We start from the raw sequence: 21,739 nt of genomic DNA, 5'->3' as shown, positions 1-21,739 counted from the left end.
TGGAGCGAGCAGGGGCTACTCTCTAGTAGAGGTGCATGGGCTTCTCATTGTGGTGGCTTCTCTCGTTGCAGAATACAGGTTCTAGGCACACCGGCTTCATTAGTTGTGGCACACAAGCATAGCTGCCCCATGGCATGTGGAATCTTCCCAGACCAGGGATCGAACTGATGTCCCCTGCATTGGCAGGCGGATTCTTTACCACTGGACCACCAGGGAAGTCTCTATTCCATATTCTTGAATGGAATATTCAAGAATATTCCTGAACCATATTCCTGAACCATACTTGATTTTATCCAATTTTCCTCTGCCAAGGTGAGGGAGATGCTGGCAAGCAGGCAGCACCATTCCCTCCAGTTCCTGCACTGGATTGATGGTTTGCTTTCTGAGAGTTGATTGAAAGGAGCTCTAGAAGTCAGTCAAAGGCAAGATATTTACCAAAATTTAGGACATCATTAAAATAATCTGGAGGGAGGAAACAAGATGGCAAATTAGAAGGACTTGAACTCACTGACTCTCATGAAAACACCAAAAATAAGAACTGGTGTTGGAGAAGACTCTTGAGAGTCCCTTGGACTGCAAGGAGATCCAACCAATCCATTCTGAAGGACCATCAGCCCTGGGATTTCTTTGGAAGGAATGATGCTGAAGCTGAAACTCCAGTACTTTGGCCACCTCATGCGAAGAGTTGACTCATTGGAAAAGACTCTGATGCTGGGAGGGATTGGGGGCAGGAGGAGAAGGGGACGACAGAGGATGAGATGGCTGGATGGCATCACTGACTCGATGGACGTGAGTCTCAGTGAACTCCAGGAGTTGGTGATGGACAGGGAGGCCTGGTGTGCTGCGATTCATGCGGTTGCAAAGAGTCGGACATGACTGAGCGACTGATCTGATCTGATCTGATCTGAACAATCATAGACCAAAAAGAAGACAGATTTTCTCATTTGCCAATCTGATGGAATTTCAGATTTGCCAATCTGATGAATGTGAAATGGTATCTCACTGAGGTTTTCATCTGCATTTTCCCTGATAACTATTGGGGTTGAGCATCTACCTCAGTCTCTGTGGTTTATTGGCCACTCGTTTCTGTTCCTCTTTAGTGTCTGCACAAGGGCTTTCTCCATTTTTCTTTTGTCTTTATCATATTGACTTCCCAGCCTTTTTTCTTATGTATGGTATTTAGAGTTGAGATGTCACAAATCTAATTTTGTGTATCTTTATCTTCATTTAACATTATACCATAAGCATCTCATCATCTAAATCTCAGCAAACATGTTTTTATAAACAGTATTTCTCAACTTTACAAAATATAGTCATGTTTAGATAATACAAAAAGTATAAAAAAGAAAATCAAATTATCCATAATTTGACTATGTAGCAATAACCACCTTTTTGCATCCTGGTATAATCTTTTCTACTATATGTTGCATGTAATGTACATTTTTAAATAAATTAGAATAATTCTCAGAATAGCTTTGTAACCTTTTTTCAAACTTCTATGGTTTGAATATTTTTCCACATCATGAAGTATGGTGTGAACTTAATCTATTTAAAGCATCACTCTTTTTACTGAACTTCTCAGTTTTTTCTATCCTGTGTTATAAATAACATTGTATAAATATTTCCGTGGATCAACTTTGGTTGCACTTCATGTTTTTTCTTAAATTCAATTCCAATCAAAGATTATTTTTCAATGATCTTTCCAGAGTCTTTTTTTTTTTTTTTTGATCATGTCATGCTCATGCAGCGTGTGGGATCTCAGTTTCTTGTTCCCTGACCAAATATTGAACCCTCACCCCCTACATTGGAAGTGTGGAGTCTTAACTACTGGACCACCAGCGAAGTCCCTCCAGAACCATTTTTAAGGATCTTAATAAATCTTGGCAAAGTTCCCTTCCCCAAATGCTCTATCTTCCCCAAATATAAATCTCTTCATGCCTTTCTGTTCAAAAAGGATGGCTGGCTCCTCCAGTGCCTATTTAGTGTCCAGCACCCTCGGGAACACATTTGCATTGCTTCCTCTGCCACCACTTCCTCTCAGTCATCTTGGTTTATTTCTAAGACACATCTGCATCCTCTTGTTAACACTCCACACCTCTGCTCAGGCAGCACCTTCCACCTAAAATGCCCCTCAGCTACTCTGCCCTCTGCTGGGCTCCCAAAGCCCATCGTAGACCTTCAGAACAAAAGTTTCCACGTTGAAATGATTGTGACACCACAAGTTTTAATAAAGGAAATCAGATCATGTCCTGTGCCAGTTTAAAACCTTTCCCTGGAACATAATGAAAAGTTCAGAAATTGACACAAATACACTTGGGAATATAGACAATGGTAATGAGATATTTCAGGTGAGTTGGGAAAAGATAATGATACTGGGGTAACTGGATAGTTATTTGGAAAAAAATTTATGGATTCCTGCCTCACATCTTACACTGAAGGGAATTTATGATGGAACAAAGATTGAAATGTAAAATATGAAACCAAGTAGAAGAAAACAGAGAATTATTTTTAGAGTATCAAGCTGGAAAAAGTCTTCATAAGAATGACATAGAACCTGGAAACCACAAAGGAAAAGACTCATACATTTAATTATATAGAAAATAAAAGTTTTCCCATGGTAATAAATAATACGTTGGGAAACTATTGATAACTTATATGTAGGGGAGAAAAAAAAAGGATAAACATTCTACAAATCAATGAGAAAAAAGTTCAACAGAAATACCAACTGAAAAAAAAGGCGAGCAAAATAAACAGAGAATTCATCAGAACAAAACCTCACCCCCCAAAAAGTCTCATATAAATATGAAAAATTGCTCAACTTCACTCAATAAAAAGAAATGAAAAATAAAAGTGCCTCTCAGTTTTTACCTATCAGATTGGTGAAGATAAAAAAGTTTGATAACACTCTGTGTAGCTCAGGATGTGAGGCAATAATCAGTCTCATGCTTTAATGGTGGGGACCAACTGGTGCAGCTGCTATGTAGAGCATGTTGCCAATATCCATTAAAACAAAACAAAAACAAATTCATATATTCAGTGACCGGCAATTCCACTTCCAGGAATTTACTTAACAGATAAACTCCCACATATGCAAAATAACCAATGAACAAGTTATACCTTTATTTATAATAAGATAAGACTGGAAACTACCTAATTGTCCCTAAATAGGGGATTGGGCAAGTGCATTACGGCATATCTTTATAAAGTGTTAGTGTCCTACTCTTCACGACCCCATGGACTATAGCCCACTGTCCACGGACTTCTCCAGGCAAGAATATTGGAGTCAGTAGCCATTCCCTTCCCCAAGGACTCTTCCCTACCCAGAGATCGAACCTGGATCTTCTGCATTGCAGGTGGATTCCTTACCGTCTGAGTCACCAGGGAAGCCCATATTTTTATGAAGTTGTGTGTTAATTTAAAAAATTAAGGGAGAGTTATATGGGAAAAGAATCCAAAAAAGAATGGATATATGTATAACTTTTTTTTTTTTTGCTGTACATCTGAAATTAACACAACATAGTAAATCAATTATACTTAAATATTTAAGAAATAAAACAAAAAATCAGGGTAGACTGAAAACATAGGGCTCAGCAAAAAAAAGCAAGATGTAGAAGTGCTTATAGCAAGTTACCAGTTGTGTAAAACATTTTTACGTATACATTTGCTTGTGAATACAGTGACTGTCTCTGAAAGACTCCAGAAGAAAGGCTTAAGAGTGATGATCTCTGAGACTTGCCTGATGGTCCAGTGGTTAAGACTCTGTGCTCCCATTGCACGGAGCATGGGTTCAACCCCTGGTTGGGGAACTAAGATCCCACATGTCACACAGTCAGCAGAAAAATTAATTAATTAATTGTGATGATCTCTGTGAGGGGAATCAGGGATTAGAAAGCAGGAGCGGGAAGAGGACTTTCTATGCTCTTCGGTATATTTTAATATTCTATTTTCAATCAACTAAATTACCACAAAATAAAACTTTTCAATGTTTAGAATCAATTCCAACTCATTCCCACAGTCAACTTCTCAACATCCTTTCACATAGCATTTGCCCTCCCTCAGTCACAGTGCTTTTCCTTCAGTTTCTGGGACATGCCAGAAGCTTCCTCCCTCAGGACACGTTGTACAAGCCATTTCCTCTGCTAAGTCTGATGTTCTCTACACTCTTTCAACGGGTTGGCATATTCTTACACTTCTGGTCTTGGGTTCTATGTCATTTCTTCAAAGAGGCCATCTCTGGCACCCTACACAAACAATTAAAAAAACTGTTTAAAAAAATGTCTGTTTCCCTCACTGGGCAGAGAGGGCACCCATTTTAATGGACCACCTATTCCTTCACCCTCTTTATGAAAATACCCTGATTTGTTTTCTTCAGAGCCATAGTCACTATTTGAAATTACCTTGTTTTCTCAGTCGGAGAAGGCAATAGCACCCCACTCCAGTACTCTTGCCTGGAAAATCCCATGAACGGAGGAGCCCGGCTCAGTTATTTACTATCTCTCTCCATCTCAAGGGTTTTAGTCTCTATGAAAGCATGGGTCATGTCTTGTCTTGTTCCTAAGTCTATTTTCAGCAACCCAAACAATAAATATTTGCCGAATGTAGTTATGCAGCAAAGACTATGGACTTCACAAATAACTCTAAAATCACCACAATAACTCAAGGAGGGAGGCTGGTTTTTACTCTATTTTTAGAGTTAAGGATAACTGAGGCGCGCAGCAGTTGAGTAACTTGCCAAATCGGCAAGACTAGAATCCCAAACACAAGGTTCTTAGCCACAAGGCAACACTTTTTCGATATACAAACTGATCGGTGGATTAAACTGACCAAAAGAATGAATGGAAATGTGAATGTTTCCCTTGTGTGTCCGGAATCCTCAGATCTATCGCCAGGGGGCGCTCTCGCCCAGTTCTTGACGCCAGTCCTCCAGGCGCGCACTCCCTCTGCGTCTCGGGCTCGCGCGCGCTGCCGCGGCACCGGAAGTGACTGAGCTTGCAAGTTCCCCCGGTCTCTTCAGGGAAACTGAGGCCGGCTCGTTCGGAAGAGAGAGCGCGAGCCGTCAGCCAGGTAGGCCGGCCCCGGTCCGCAGCGCGGAACTTGGCCGCGAAGAGCACTCGCGCCCGGAAACGACCTGGCCGATGAAGGGGGTATGTGGCCCCCCACGGCTCGCGGGGCTCGCAGGTGAGAGCGCCGCCTCTCCTGTGCGTGGCAGGCGCTGCGCCCAATGGGAGCCCTCGCCGTTCTGCTTCCGTGCTACCTGGGCTCATTGATTGGCTACGCCGGGGCGGGCCGCCGGGGGCGAGACCCCACCTCCCAGAAAGGTCTAGGGGGCGCCCCTGAGGGAGAGCGGTTGCCTAGCAACGGGGCGGTGGCCAGGCGGGTACCCGGCCTAGCGCGCGGAGGAAGCCGCGAGGCCGCAGCCCACCCACCCCGGGCTCTAGAGAGGTGCAACCCCGGGCCCCTAAGCCCTCCCGGGGGTGCCAAGAAGCCGACCTGGGCCTGTCCCCAGGAAAACGTAGTCTCAGCTGTGGGGGCTCTCGAGCAGGCCTCGACCCTTGTCTCTGACCGGTGGAGAGGCTCGGCGCCTCACCCTCGCCGGGTCTTTGTGCAGGGCGCCGGCGGCCATTGTGTCCGTGCGGGGAATGGAGGACCCGGCAATCCCCCACCGCCACCGCCACGACCAGGGCCTTTGGGGAATTCAAAGAAAGCCAGCGGCGTTTCTGGGGGGTCTCCGGCTTTCAGCCTCCCAGAAAGACCCGGGGATGGCCTTTCCAAACTCAGACCGCAGATCTAAGGCAGTGTTCCCCTCCCTCTGTTTCTCATCGAAACCTTGAGCCCCATCGAGAAGTCCCTTCAGGGTTTCTTCGGAAGCCTCACCCAGGGCTGATACTGAAATAGAAAAAAACAAAAACTAAACCTCACACCAGCCACCTCCGAGAGAGTTCTCCTAGCTCCCAGTAGGAGGCGGAGAGCCAAGGGGCGTGCAAGAGCGAGGGGGCTGGGCTCCCGGGTGGCAGGAGGCCGCGGCTGCTAAGCGGCCGCCCTCGATCGGGGCGATGGAGGAGGAAGCAAGCGAGGGGGCCGGTTCTTGAGCTTCGTAATTCCTGTGTCGCCTCCTGAGCTCTCAGTCCGCCGGGTCGCATGATCCCTCCAGCCGGAGCTGCTTTTTTTGCCAGCCGCCGCCGCGAGGCCGGTTGACTTACCGGCATCCCCGCTGCCACCTCCTCTCCCACCTATGATACAAAAGATCTTCCGGGGGCTGCACCTGCCTGCCGTCGCCTGAGACGGATTTGAATGTAGGTGGTGAGGGGGTATGGGGGTGGGGGGCAGACTGCCCATGGGGGTGACTTTTCGAGGAAGACATTTCAGAGAAAAGGGGGTGGCTGGGATAAAAGGGGAGGGGAAAAAAAAGGTCAGTGTGATGATTCAGAGCCCACTGGTGCTTTCAAATTGACTTCATCGAAGTACCTGGGAAGCTAGACCCAGATCTTCATAAGAGCGGCAAAGAACCCAGTTCAAGTACCTGGAGTGGGGAATGGGATGTTGTAGGTAAATGGCTTGCATATTCATTTTTTTACCCCTGAAGCTCTTTCTCTCCCTTCAGAACCTTGTCTTGGCTTTGGATCTTCGAAGAGAACCACTAAGCAGAGACCAGACCCAGTGAGTGAGCAGGTGTTTTGGACAATGGACTGGCGGAGCCCATCCTTATTATAAAAATGTCTCAGAGTAACCGGGAGCTGGTGGTTGACTTTCTCTCTTACAAGCTTTCCCAGAAAGGATACAGCTGGAGTCAGTTTAGTGATGTGGAAGAGAACAGAACTGAGGCCCCAGAAGGGACAGAATCAGATATGGAAACCCCCAGTGCCATCAATGGCAACGCATCCTGGCACCTGGCGGATAGCCCTGCTGTGAATGGAGCCACTGGCCACAGCAGAAGCTCGGATGCCCGGGAAGTGATCCCCATGGCAGCGGTGAAGCAAGCCCTGAGGGAGGCAGGCGATGAGTTTGAACTGAGGTACCGACGGGCATTCAGCGACCTGACGTCCCAGCTCCACATCACCCCAGGGACAGCATATCAGAGCTTTGAACAGGTAGTGAATGAACTCTTCCGGGACGGGGTGAACTGGGGTCGCATTGTGGCCTTTTTCTCCTTCGGTGGGGCACTGTGCGTGGAAAGCGTAGACAAGGAGATGCAGGTATTGGTGAGTCGGATCGCAACTTGGATGGCCACTTACCTGAATGACCACCTAGAGCCTTGGATCCAGGAGAACGGCGGCTGGGTAAGAACCACGCCCCTTACATATTCATTTTCCTTGGCTTCTGGTCAAATCCCCAACAACCTTTCCCCCTGTGTCTGTTGTGCTGGGTGATTATTATTGTTTGTTAAGGAGACATAATTGGCCTCATTGTATCACAGAGATTAACTTCTGAAATACAGATAACCTAGTTCTGTGAGGACCAGACATCTTCATTCTGTCTTCCTCGTGACCCTACTCTGTCATACTTGTGTTCCAGTTTCTCTGCAGAAGATAACATAGCCTGTGTGTTCATTTGGCCCCAAACCTTTGAGAATGCAAAGGTAACAGGTTACCCCTCACCCTGACATAATGGCTCATGATGTTAAGGGGGTGATGAGTGGAATGCCTGGAGAAGATAGTGAGTATCAGTGACCCACCAGCCCCTTCAGTCTTACTCCCTTGAGATGTCAATCCTGTCCTGGGCTTCCCTCCTCTAAATCAGGTTCCCTTTATTTCAGAGTTTGCATGTCCTGGCTTTGCATCCCTCTGGCTTGGATGGCTGAGGATTGATTTTAGGTTGTAAGCTGCGCCAGTGGGCCAGTTGTGTTTGTCCTATGGCCCATGTTTATTGGCTCTAAAGTATGTGACTTTTCTGTGTGGTTGGCCAGTTTGCGGAGCGCTTGCTGTGTCACGCATAAGCCCAGGGACTTTGCACCTCACTGCCTGGGTTGGTTGGGGAGCTCCAGCTGTTATGCTTGTCACTTTTCTGCCACGGCCCTGGGGCCTCTTCACTGAGCACTGTTTGCTGGCAATGCAAGAACCTGGTCTTTGGGGCTCCTTGGCACATTGAGATTCAGTGACAGACTTCAGAAACAAACTGACACGGGTGTGAGTCCCAGCCCCGTCACTTAACTAGGTGTGTGACCTTGGACAGGCCAGTTTACCTTGAGCCTCAGGTTCTTCCACTAAAAAAATGTGGCCAACCCTCCTTGCCTTGCAGTCCTTGTAAATCTTGGAGCTGATGTGAGCATAGCGACAGGAAGTTTGCTCTAGTAGTTATTGTCAGATCCAGGTACACTTTCTGAAACCGAGTCGTGCCTCATTCCTTTGCCAGGGAAGAGAATTCCCTTGCCCTGATATCACCAAGTCAGGATGAGCTGGTGTGGAGGGATTCTTTACCTGTGGTCACTGTCAGCAGCTTTTGCTCTTTTGCAGTGAACTCAGTCATATCTCCCCGCTTATCTCCCTGCCTCAGGGAGGTGTAGGGCTTATGAGAGGTATTCATTCTGTCCTTCAGAAATTGAGCAGGCTGTGGAAAATAAGTCATCTATTGAAGGAGCTGAGGTGGAAAGGGCCACGCACCATGGACTCAGGAATGTTGAGAATGCAATTATCCAGAGGCTGGGCCTAGGGTGTGGCAGCCACTTCAGTTTACCACTGAGCAAGGGACCTCCAGGTACACCACCCCCTGTCTTATTTCCCATTTCTTTGCAACTTCATCAACTCTTCCTACTGCCAGTTCTTATAAAAAGCAGAGTAGAGGTCAGATGACCAAGGTGGGGCTGGGAAGGTAAAGGTGGAGGTCTTTCTTTGGCTAAGACTGACCCGACTTGAAAGCCTTTCAGTAAATGAACTCCCTGGGGGAATAAATGATTAAATAGTTCCTGTTGGTTTGTGTGATGACCTCTCTTATTTCTGCCTGCTTTGATTTTCTTTAGGGGCAAATATTTGTTTAACTTACTACAGGAGGAACAGGATTCCAGTGTTTCCGACACACCCTCTGAGGCCTAAGTAGGGACTTGGGCCATTTGCCCCTCACTGTTATCTCTGGCTGGTGGTCCTAATACCATGTGGGTTGTGGCCAACTGTTAACAAAAGGCAACATGGGAGAGGTTCCTGGCCTGCCAGCCAGTGTCTAAGAGTGCCACCTGGACCAGAGAGTTGTTAGTCACCCAGTGTTACGTGTGGAAAGAAGTCTTCGACACAGCAACACTGGGCAAGATCATTAGATCACCACTGGATTGACATTCCATCTTCTGCAGTCTCTTTGCCCAAGAGTTACCAGAGCCCGTTGGACAGCATACCATATGTTACTTCCTCTTGGTGGACAGAGAGGATATGTGCAGAAGAGCCAGTTATGTCAGAAGCATTTCTGGGCACATGTTCTTCCCAAGGCCAAGAGATAGAGAACATGTGACATTGGGATCCTTTGGGTAGAAGGTACCCGCCCACTTCCTCTCAGGGACCATTCTATTTGAGCTGCACACTGGCTGCTGCAGTGGCATCTCATAACCTTCCTGGAGGCTGTGCCTGGGGAATCCATGAATGTAAGAATTATGGGCCATTCCACTCTGGGATATGCTCTAAATTTAGCATCCTTGCAGGAAAGGAAAAGGAAATGTGCTTTTATGGAGTATATCTTATGCATGAGGCATTGTATTAGGTCTTTTACTTATGCAGCCAAAATTCACTGAGCATCTTCTGTGAAGCAGGCATGTGCTAGGTATTGGCTATAAGCCAGATATGGTACTTTATCTCATGGAAATAACATGTTATTTCATATACTCCACACAATAACTTTCTAAGATAGGTAGGTTTATTCTCAGTTTATATATGAAGCTCCTGGTAGCTTAAATGACTGGCCCCAAGTATTCCTCAGCCAGTTAGGTGACTGAGTGAGAATTTACCCCAGGTGGGCCTAATTCCAAAGCCTATAATCTCTTCCCCTCCATATCACATTGTCTTAGGAGTAATAATGTGAGCCAGAGACGCTGTTGGGCCAAGCAAAACATGCCTGTGGAGGTGTTCACTTGAGTCTGTGATGCTGGCCTTGTTCAGGAACTGCAGGAAGAACAGCACCTGTGTTGGCAGTAGCAGGCTGCCAGAGGCATGTATGCAGCTTCTAGATTCTGTCACTGGTAAAACTCAAGTCAGTATCAGGATTTTGCCCAGTGAGAGTGGGCTTCTTGTTAATTTTTTGTTAAAACCGTCTCTGGCCCTCCCGGCAGGTAAGAATTATGTGCATAAAGGGAGAAGATGGCCTACTCCAAGTACGTCTGCTTAATTGTGGGTGATGCCCCAAGGACTGGAATTCCTCATCTATATAGCCACACCACTGCCTACCTAGAGTCCCCTGGCGAGGTGCTGAACCTGTTTGTCTCTCTTGTCCATTCATCTCTCCCACCTGTAAAGTGAACTAATGATAGCCACCTGCCATAGCTTGACTCTAGTAAATGATGTAGAACAAAGGCTCTCCTGGGCCCTAATTGTATGGTGGAGGCACTTCTTTTAATGAGTGGGCTACCTGGCTCCAAAAACTGAACTTTGACCCCAGAGTTTCTTGAGACACAAAGCCAGCCCTTGAGATACTCAACCAGAACAGCAGAGATTGAATGTTTCTGGGGCTTTCCAATGGGAATGTGGACAGTTGGGTGGTCGGACCCAGGTGGGCCAGGCCATTTTGGGATCACTGTCCCTGGGAAACCCCTTAGCTTGATGGAAACACATTGTTGAACAGTTTTTGGGGGGTGGGGGAAGAAAACATCATTTGGCCTTTCCCCAGGCTGCATGGCTCTGTGGTCTTCTAGTTTCTGTAGGTTTCTTCTTGACTGTTCTGGCTTCATTGGCACTGATGTGTGCTTTGCTGAAGCACCTCAGCGACCTTTGCAGATCTCAGCAGCTGTTGGCAATTCTGCGGTTTTCTTGGGGAAACCCCATTAGAAACCCCAAACGTGGAAATTTTTAGTAATCTCATTCAGGTCCCAAAGTGAGGTAGAAGTGTCTCAGGGGCTCCCCCTCAAAACACTCGGTTCTTCTGGAGGTACATTTGAAGTTGCCCTTAAAACTCCATCACCATCATAGGGTTTTCCAGGCTTCCTAGGATTGATTTCCGCAGTAGCCCCACAGAGCCCTTCAGCTTCTGGTAGAAAATCACCCCAGGTTTTTTCAGGGGCCTTCAGTGGAACCTGCAGGGTTTTCTTGGTTTTTGTGTGGGCTACCGGAAGGTGCAGTTGTTAGTTATCCCTTCCCCAGCAGGTATCTGTCCTGAGGCTAGAGGCTTGAGCATCCTTCCTGGTTTTTTCCAGTGCCCTCAGCCTTCCATCACAGGGCTTTATTTCAGCAGCCATGATTTTGTCTGGGTTTACCATGGATAGATTTAGGGGTAATTCCCAGTGAGCTGCTCTTCTACAGAAACATAATCTCCTACTGCCTTAATTAGCCGGGCTCTCTCCCCGCCCCCAACCTAATTCCGTGGAGTCCTCCCCAAGGACTCCCTCTCTTTTCTTTGAAGGAGTCAGTCTGCTCCTGGATCCGCTTCTCTTCTGTCTCCCGGGCCGACAGTCTGTCTTCCCTGTTCCCAGTTGGCAGATCTGAGTCAGACAGTCCCAGTGGGTTTTTTTGTTTAGCCTGGGGACAAGAAGACCCAGGAGACCAGGATCACTGGTTTCAAATATCTGCAGGAAGAGGGGCTAAGCCTTTTTTTAGTATGGTACAGGAGAGCTTGGGTAGGTTAATCACACTGATAGAGTTTAAATTAGTATAAAGACATTTCTGACACTACCACACCTCTATTAGGTTTAGGAATTTCCTGAGAGTAGAGTTCCACGTCTTGTCAATACTTGTTTAATTGACATGGAGCAGAGGCCTTAGGCATAGCAGGTATGTAATGAAAGAGAAGCCCACTAAATTTCTGAAGAAACAGACACTTATCAAACCAGAATAATAGTAATGGGAATTGCCCTTTATCTAATTATTTATGCATTGATTCAGATAGTATTAATTGAGCTCCTGTTGTGTGTCAGGCTGTCCTAGGCACTAGTGGTACAGCATTACATAAAATTACGTTTCTATGTCGGGAGCTCATATTCTAATGGGGAGAAACAGACAACATGTAATTGTTGTTGTTTAGTCTCTAAGTTGTGTCCAACTCTTTGCGACTCCGTGGACTGTAACCCTCCAGGCTCCTCTGTCCATGGCATTTCCCAAGCAAGAATACTGGAGTGGGTTGCCATTTCCTTCTCCAGGGTGTCTTCCCAACCCAGGGATCCAACCCAGATCTCCTGCATTGGCAGGCAGATTCTTTACTTCTCAGGCACCTGCTGCTGCTGCTGCTGCTGCTAAGTCGCTTCAGTCATGTCCGACTCTGCGACCCCATAGATGGCAGCCCACCAGGCTCCCCCATCCCTGGGATTCTCCAGGCAAGAACACTGAAGTGGGTTGCCATTTCCTTCTCCAATGCATGAAAGAGAAAAGTGAAAGTGAAGTTGCTCAGTCGTGTCTGACTCTTAGCGACCCCATGGACTGCAGCCTACCAGGCTCCTCCGTCCATGGGATTTTCCAGGCAAGAGTACTGGAGTGTGTCGCCAGTGCCTTCTCCTCTCAGCCAACTGGGAAGCCCCAATTATATACATATGTAACATATATCAGTTGAGACTAAGTGCTATGAAGAAAATAAAGTACATTGAGGCATGCCTAGCAAAGGAGATAAGGCTGCAGTTTTAAAAGAGTGTCTAGGGAAGGCATCACTGAAAGGTAATATTTCAGCTAAGACTTGAAGAAGGTAAGTTGGTGGTTAATGTGGGTTCCTTTAGAGAGTGTGTTATAAGCAGAGGGATGGACTCAGAAGGGAGTGTGCTGGCCAGGCTCAAGGATGAAAGAGAAGGCCAGTGCAGCTGGGGAGAATACAGCAAGAGAAAGAGTGGTCAGAGGGGAGAGGGAAGAGGGGAGAGTGGGTGGAATTGAGGGGGCAGAGTAGCCAGGGGCCAGTCTCATAGCGTATCACAGGCCGTGATGAGGACTCGACTTTGGCTGAATGAGAGCCCAGGAAAAGATCAGGAGCAGGGATGAGCTCCACAAGTTCTGAATTCCACAGGGGAACCCAGCAAAGAGGCTGGCGCAGCAGTCAAGTGAGAAAGAAGAGTGGCTTGAATCAGGAGGTAGAGGTGGAAATGGTGAAAAGGGACTAAGGAACAAGACCAGACTCACATGGCGTATTGATGGGTCCGACCACCTTGAAAGCCACATTTTTTAACCACTTAGCTTAGCAGTCATAGAATCAGGTTTAAGTATGCTAGATGTTCTTTGGAGATAGTCTCTCCAAATGTGGTGTCCTGAATGGCCCTTCCCTCTAGCACTCTTGCTTCTGAATAATTGCACCGCGTCTGGATTGAGGTCCCAGATCACCTGTGTCTAGCTCTGTGACCTTGGGCAAGCTTCTTGAACTCTCTGAACCTTAGGGCAGGTATTACCTGCTTCACAAAGACCTAACGAGATCTGCCTGAGACGCATAGAGTCTGACAGTAGTTGGTATCGTAATTCTGACCATTTTTGCACAGAGCTTGTGTCAGAGACCTATTCACAGCATCTGCAGTATCTGTTCTCCCTTGTTTGGACTCCACAGTGACCTGGCACACCCTTAGGGCAGGCAGGCAGGCCCCGGCAGTGTTCCTGTCCTGCCAGGAGCTCTGTAGTGCTGCTTTGCCATGTTAGTCAAATGCTGGTCTTTGTTAGGATCCCAGTTCTAGTCTCAAATCTGCCTCAGCTCACTGTTTCACCTTGGCTACATCACTTCTAGGCCCCAGTTTCCCATCTATAAGATGGAGGTTTGAAGTTGAGTCTAGGAATCCTGCTTCTCAATGGCCCTAGGCCTTGTGGTGGGTTCCACCATTGTGGCATATTTCATGATAGTTATGCTGTAGGATGGCTCTTTCCAGGGATCAAACCCATGGCCCCTGCATTGGAAGCTCGGGGTCCTAACCACTGGACTGCCAGTAATTCCCCCCACCTTGCCTTTTTGATGCTTATAACCGACAGCCCGGGAGGTGAGCAGAGGGAAATCAGGCTGAGAAAGATGAAGTGACTTGCCCATCACGAGGAAGATGCAGGGTTTGGGCTTTCAGATCTAGATTTGATCACTTGTATGCTGTGTGACCTAGGGCAAGTCTTTTACCTTGTAAATGGCTGTAATAATGGTGCTGTGTTCTGAAGATTCAGTGAGTTAATTCCTGTCGTATGGCTCTGCATAGTGACGGTTAGTATCAGCAGTCACATCCTAGGGTTCCTTCAATCACATCACCTGGCTTCCCATTTATTACATACTGATTTTTGTAAATAGTATTTTTGCAGGAAGAAACTGCCTTTGGGACCTTCTGCCTCATGGTTTCACCCCTGATGAGACTCAGGCCAAGCCAGAGCTTTGAGACTGGCTCCCCACTGCAGCACTTTTTGGTCAGACTCCAGAGCTCTCCTCGGAACTAGAGGTTTTTTTCTCCCTCTTCAGGAAATGCCATTGCAGTGACTTCCATGGACTGCTTCCTGTCCCAGCCCTGCAGCCGGATTCTTGCTGGCTAGAGTGTGGAAATTGGAAAGTAATATTCCTAAAGGCTCTCCCCACGCACAGACTCCTTTTTTGCCCATGTCTCTCCCTTTCCTCTTGTCAGTTTCTTTGTTCCCTCCCCTTTGACCCTTCACCGTCTTCTCTCTCCAGCTCACGATCATCCCTTTCAGATTTAGAAAATGCTTTCCACTGAGTTCTGTCACACCTTTGCACCCACCCTTCGAGGGGGGTTGTCCAAACTCCTGGATTCTCTCCTGGCTCCACACTAAGGAGCAGTTAGTAGTAGTCTTGAACTTCCCCTAGAGGGACATGAAACCTGTCACTTGCGGTGCCCTATGTCATCCATTAACCCTCAGGGGTCCCCACCCCACCCCCTGCACAGACCTGGGACTCCTCAGAGGTTTGGCAGGTAGAAATCCTACCTCTTGGAGACGATTGATGGAGGGTCGAGTGGAGCCTGCCACCCCCTCCCCGCGGTTACCTTTCAGGAGGAAGCTAAAAGATTGAAAACCTTGTTGGACAATCATCTGAGGAATGGAAGCTAGCCTGGGAGGGAATTGGAACGCACTCAACTATGCCTCAGATCCTTTGTTCCGCTCTTGAAAGGGAAACATTCCCCTCCCTCCTCCCTGGCCACACACACGTGCCTTTGTTCCCCCGAGTCAGGCGGGGCCGGGAACACTGTGTCCTTCCAAGGAGCCTGACTGGCCTCCCCAGAGGCTGGCCTCTTGGTCAGCAGGACTGAAGTTTTTGCTCAGGAACCCTCAGCCTCATGTCCTTTCTATAGAAGAGTCTTTCTGCCAGAGGCTGAGAACTTGCCTACAAACAGCTGCCCAGGGACTTCCCTGGAACTCTTCCACAGGATGCCCGTGTCCCAGGATTATACAGTCCCTCCCTCTTATTCCACTTGGTGATTAATATTATTGTTAATGTTACTATTAATAGCACCTAACATTTATCAAGTGCTTATTGTATGCCAGGCATTGTTCACAATGCTTTACATGTATTAATTTATTCCATTCGTAGACAATATTCTGAAGTTGTTGCTATTATTATCCCTGTTTTTCAAACGAGGCAACTGAGGTACAGAGATGTTAAGTAGCTTATGCAGGGTAGCACGGTTAGTAAGTGGCAAAGCGTACAAGGGTAACTTCCAAGCTCCCCCTTTTAAACACTGCACTGCACCCCCTTCCCCGAATGTGTATGAATGGTTGTTGGCGTTTATCCAGTGCTTACTATGTGGCAGGGCTTTCCCCAGCTTCATTTCTGTGTTACTGTCCAACAACCTCAGCATTACTGGACAGTGAGATTTGGGGGGACTCAGCTAGTAAGAAGCAGAGTTAAGATTTGAAACCACGTCTGGCTTACTCGAAGCCTGTGTTCTTTATCTCTAAACCATCTTAAAAACCCTGCCAGGTAGGTAGTGTCATCTTCACGGTAGAGTTGAGAAGACTGAGTCTCAGAGAAAAGTGGCATGCTCGGAGCCTCGCAGACTATTGTTACCAGGACGACCGGGGATTCAAACCTGAGGTGCTTGTCTTCACGACACTTTACTGCCTTAGTGGTCTGTAGCATGATGATAACCGTTTTTATGTGCATGATAACACTTGATAATTTACGTCTTTGTATAAAGATGATGTGTATACATCATTTCATAGTGAAGTGAGTGATGTGGGTATGTTCAGTCCCATTTCAGGGAGGAAACTACAGCAGGAGTCTTATCCCACAGTAAATGGCTTAGAATTCTTTTAACTCACTCTTATCGATGTTGCTTTTAGTAAGTCTGGATTCATTGCTCAGAGCTGTCCTGAGTTTTGTTTCATTTGTTAAATCAGCAAATACTGGTGCATGCTTTATTTGTGCTGAGTGCTGGGCATGCTGTGGGTACTGCAGTGAGGGGCCTGGGTGCCCTTCCTCAATGATCTGTTTCCATGCCCCACACCCTGGGCCATGCTGGTGTGTTCTTCTGCCATCTGAGTCAGTCTGTGTGCGGCACCCAGCTGTTCCCTCAGCTCCCAGACACACCAGGCAAGGCTCGTTACAGGATGTATTGATCACTTTCTACAAAACCTTAGATAAAACTCTGCACTCAGATTTGAAGCTTAGCTTAATTTCTCGCTGGTGGTGCTGCTGCACTATCCGAATCAGCTTTCCAGCCTCATCCACACATCTGAGAGAATAGTACCAGCCCGCAGAGTAAGCAAGGCTCAAATGAGAAAGTAAAACGCATAAGTGTTCCTTAGTAATAACGACAGACGCTGTGTGTTGAGTGCTTGCTCTGTGCCAGGTGCTATGTTTATGCCCTGACATAATCATCCTCTTTGGTCCTCACAACTGCTTTGGTATGAAGATGGAGAATTCAGAGCTTCAGGAGGCCCTATAGCATGTCCAGAGTGACTCACCTTGTAAGAGGCAGAGCTGGGTCTTGCACTCAGCTGTATCTGATACCAAAGCCTACCCTCAAACCACAGCGTCATTGTTTCTCTGCAGGCCCAGACTGGCTTATTTCACCCCTGAGTACCTGGCACAGGGCCTAGGGTTGGGCACAGGCTTGGCCAGGATTTGCTCAATGAACATGAAGGGTTGTTATTATTAGATGCAGGTTAGGCTACAAACAGAGAAGGCGATGGCACCCCACTCCAGCACTCTTGCCTGGAAAATCCCATGGACGGAGGAGCCTGGTAGGCTGCAGTCCATGGGGTCGCTAAGAGTCGGACAGGACTGAGCGGCTTCACTTTCACTTTTCACTTTCATGCATTGGAGAAGGAAATGGCAACCCACTCCAGTGTTCTTGCCTGGAGAATCCCAGGGACAGGGGAGCCTGGTGGGCTGCCGTCTATGGGGTCGCACAGAGTCGGACACTGAAGCGACTTAGCAACAGGCTAAAAAATGTCCTTAAGGGAGCAAACTCATTTAAAGCAGTAGGAATACACTCACAGCCCTTGGTGAACGGCTCCAGGCAAACGATGCCAAATCTGTAGTGTAGACTCCAGAAATGGAAGAGGACAGACCCGCTGGCCACATCCCACGGGTACCTGGACCTCCGCCAAACCAGCCCACTCCCACCATCAGCTACTCAGTTGGTGACTCGGCCCAGTGGCCTCCACCCTCAGCCTGCATCATCCTGTGCTCCTTCTCCGTCGCCAGCTGCACTGCCAGCTCAGACCCTCTTCTGTGCCAATAGTGGAAAGTGTCAGGAAGGAGAAAGTTCACTAGAGGCTTGAATGATAGCTTTCCCAGCAGTAGGACTTTTGTGCAGTTCACACCAAGTCCTCGGTTTCCTCGTCCATAAAATGAAAGGTAGTAGTCATCCCTTAATGAAGATAGCAGTGGTGATCTTTTTTGCTCGGGCTTGCGTGGATCACTCTTTCCCTAGATCTGATCAGGGCTGTCTTAGCATTTAGGTCTCAACTCAAATGCCACCTCTCCAGAGGCCACCTGTGTTTACCTCCTTACTGTCTGTCTCCTTTTGTAAAACCTAAGCTCCCAGAGTGCAGGAGTTTTGTCTCATGTTTCCTTCATCCCCAGCATCTCTCATAATGCTTGGCACAAGGGGTCCACTCAGCAAATACTTACTGAAGGAGTGAGTGACTAGCCCACCTAGCATGGTGCCTGAATACAGTATGCTCAGTTAGGCGTCATTACTACCTCCGAGGAAGATGTGGAGCATGAAGGCTTACAGTAGGTGAAAAGAATGTGGCATGGGCAGCTTTGGTAGGTAAGAGCAGTGCAGAGAGAAGTGGAGGCTGAAATGTGTAGGAAGCATTTGGGCGACAGTGAGGGGGCAGACCGGCAGAAGAGGGTCTGGGTTGTCATAAAGCCGGTAAGGGAGAAGGGAATGGTGACTGATGGTGGGAGCCTGTGGACAGAGGGACGGGATAGTTGGCAGTAGAGGTGGGCCAGCTGGGGAGAGGCCCAGCACCAGAGTGATGCAGCCAGGTCCCTAGTCATCACTGGAACAGGATCCCTTGCCAGCCAGGGCTCAGCAGACAGAGCTGCAGGGAGAAAAAAAGCCAGAGGCACCTGCGACCTGTGGATCAGGTAGGCAGTGCTGGTTGTTATTTTGGGGCTCTGGGCCAGGTGCAGATTCAAAGGCTTGATTGAAGCCTTTTGGCAACTCTGGTCTTAGCCGGGTAAACATCACCTGTCTTCTGCCACCTGCGGCAGCAATGCCAGGAAGGTACCCTGGGCAGGCCCAAATGGGCCCAGCTTTCTTACTGCCCTCGTGGCAGAAGAAATCCCCCCCGGGAGAGGCCACTCCTTCCCTGCCCCACAGCTTCCTTTCCAAAGGGCTCAGGTAGCAATAAGGTACCTCCTGTCCAAGAGGCCCCTGTGGTTCCGGCCCCTGGAAGGCAGGGGTGGGGCATTGGGAACCGTTGACAGCTGGGCCCAGCTGGGGGGAGGGGTCAGTTTGGGAGCAGGTGCAGATTTCAGGGAGGGCGGGGCCTGAAGGGAAGTAGGGATCTTGGTAGGCTGCAAAATTTCCCTCCCATCCCCCACCTCCCAGTCACAGCTGGCTTCTCCAGGAACCTGATGACCTAGTTACAGTGCTTAGAAATTGTTCGCTTAGCTTGCAGTTCAGAGCTGTGCCAGTCTCTCCTCTCTGAGGCTTCTTGGGTCCGAAAGGTAGCCTGGCATTTCCCCTGAGGGGTGTCCATGTGCACCGTATCACATGTGCAGACTTCTTGTCCAAGAGAGGAGAGAACCAGTCAGGCTTCTTCCCAGGTGGGCCTCACCCTTCCCCAAGCCAGGGAAAGGACTCCCCTGCCCCTTCCTCCCCGCCACCCCTGCTTCTGTCTCTCTCTGAGGGGTTAGTGAGTGGCAAATGAAGGTCACAGACTTCTTTCCTGGAGGTTCAGCAGAGAATCTTGTTGCCCTAGGGATAGCTTGAGCATACCTAACCTAACGTTACCTGCTTACCTTTCCTCCTTGTACTGATGTTCTGACCTGATAAAAGAGGGTAAGGAAGAATCTGCTGGGGGCTCTTGAGGCCCCAGCCCTTCTAGGAAGCAGCTGCTCTTGGCATTCTTGATGTTTGCCTCTCTATTGCTTCCCTGGGAGAAATTCTATCCCTGTTAAGAGTCAGATACAAAATGTGACAAACCAGTGCTGCATCCTGCTTGCTCTATAGTTAGTTACCCTTGGACAAATTACTTAATCTCTCTCAGCCTTAGTTTCTTCGTCTATAAAGAGGCTAAAATAATGTAGTACTTTTCTTGAAAGACTCTCTTGATCATGAAAATATGTGATAAGATACATGGAGCACTTAGCATGGAGCCTAGCACGTGTAGTTACTCAGTATGACAGCTACTATTACAGCTGTTACTAGCAGATTGCCATCACAGGTGATCAAGAAGTTGTGATCACAATTGGAGCTACTCTTCAAGAGCAAACTTTTAGGCTAACAGAGTGTGTGGATATGCTTTGAAGCAAGAGCTTGGAGATTTTAAGGTTCCTGAAGCTGGGGACTGCAGCTCCTAACCTTGTTCCTCATATCCTCCACGAGGGCCCCTAGTCATGCTGTACACTGTGGGGGTTTGGCCAGTGTTGCTGACTGGGCATTTGGTAATGGGGCTTATTTTTTTCGATCTTTGCCAAGTATCTCCAAGAAGGCAGGGATCTCCTCCTCTGCTTTATTTACTGCTCTGTCCCTAGATCCTGCCACAGAACCTGAAACATAGAAGACAGGCATCTGTTGACTGAGGCAAGACTTAATGAGTTGAATAGTTAAAGAGCATAGGAGCTTGCCTAGCACATAGTAGGTGCCTGACTTGCATCTGAATGATTAAACAGTGTTGTGGGGACTCTGGCATTTTCCAGAGTGGCCTCACTCCTTGTTTGCTGTGTGGTTGTAAGCCTGTTGCCTCATCTGCTAGAGAAAGATAACACCCACCCTGCCTCATTCTCGTGCTAGCTGAGAGGCCCAAGGAGATGATAGATGAAAAAGCACTTTGAGAACTATAAATGTTTGGTCTTGTTGCTGCTCCTTCCTTGACTGAGGTCAAACCATAACTGTCATTCATTCATTCCTTCAACCACCAAGCACTTTTTGGGTGGAAGCAATATCCTAGCTGTTTGGCTTATGTAACTTCATGAATTTGGACAAGTTACTTTACTTCTCTAAGCTTGGACATCTATAAAGTGGAATTAATAATCATTTCACAGGATTGTTGGGAGAAAGATTAAGCCAGGTACTCTGAGCTGATTGAGGGTGGAAACCACATCCCATTCACTGCCATCAGCTACTGCCAGGCTGTGTGTTTAGTGTCCAAGTTGATGAACATTCCTGATGATGAGCAGTGTATATAAAGTGCCCTGGCACAGAGCCTGGTGTGGAGTAAAGGCTCCCCAAATACAGGGTCTTTGCTTTTCCTCTCACTGTGAGGTTTGGTCATTCATTGATTCAGCCATTGGTTGCCTTCTGCAGTCTAACTACGCAGCAAAGCCAGACCTCTGAGTAATAACTCAAATGGGAAGGTGAAATGACTACTAATTCCTCACCCCTGGATGTCCTCACCCACCTTGGCCAGACTGCTGAATGGGAACTCTGACTGGCCAGGATCAGTACTGCTTAAATATAAAACTGGGAGGCACCAGTGTGCCTCACCCCACGCTCACCTCTGATTCAAAACAAGAACAACCACCCCTTGTTCTACCCACTCCCTGTCTGCTACTCAGTGAGAAAAAATTTCCCTTTGCTCACAACACCCACATTCATATGGAACCCTAGGGATTACCATATCAAGGAAGTCCCCAGGGAGTCACTGAGAAATGGCCCTTCGGGGCAGGGTCCCCTGGGACTGGGTCCAGCAGCAGGTGCAGGCAGAGGCCCCAGGCTGGTGGCTAAGTGATGAAACTGAGAGACAAGTAGGGCCAGACAAGAAGTCAGCCCGGAGAAAACTGCCTGCCTGTCCACGCAGGTGTCCAGGCACCTGGGAGCAGTTTCTGGGTCTGATTTAGTGGTGGAAGATAGGGTTCCAAATTAGTACCCCAAGCTTCAGTATGGAGAACCCGTACAACTCCAGAGCAAAGTCTACACTTGGCGCCCAGGTCAGTGTCCTTTGAGCCCTTCTCAAACCCCTTCAAGGTGAAAGAAGTGCTTCCGCTGGGCATCACAGCACCTCCTGCTGGAAGATCTTCAGGAATGATGGAATGGTAACCAGAGACC

At 47.9% G+C, this 21,739-nt stretch overlaps 1 protein-coding gene across 4 annotated transcripts in view; it reads left to right on the top strand.

Annotated features, from left to right (window-relative positions):
• Positions 1 to 4,957: 4,957 nt before the first annotated feature.
• The window catches only part of BCL2L1 (BCL2 like 1), a 50,166-nt gene continuing 33,384 nt past the window's right edge, over positions 4,958 to 21,739 (top strand). The window contains exons 1-2 of one of the 4 annotated variants that reach the window (XM_061437205.1): positions 4,958 to 5,064; positions 6,602 to 7,277. In XM_061437205.1, coding sequence (XP_061293189.1) covers positions 6,714 to 7,277 — 564 coding nt within the window. In that variant the 5' untranslated portion in view covers positions 4,958 to 5,064; positions 6,602 to 6,713. Of the gene's footprint in view, positions 6,294 to 6,583; positions 7,278 to 21,739 lie in introns of all 4 variants that reach the window. The other 3 variants (XM_061437203.1, XM_061437202.1, XM_061437204.1) reach the window with 3 other exon arrangements.

The sequence above is a fragment of the Bos javanicus genome, chromosome 13 (genome assembly GCF_032452875.1).
Source record: "Bos javanicus breed banteng chromosome 13, ARS-OSU_banteng_1.0, whole genome shotgun sequence".
Taxonomy (NCBI): domain Eukaryota; kingdom Metazoa; phylum Chordata; class Mammalia; order Artiodactyla; family Bovidae; genus Bos; species Bos javanicus.
Note: the sequence above shows the minus strand (reverse complement) of the source record. Positions and strands in the feature narration are given on the sequence as shown.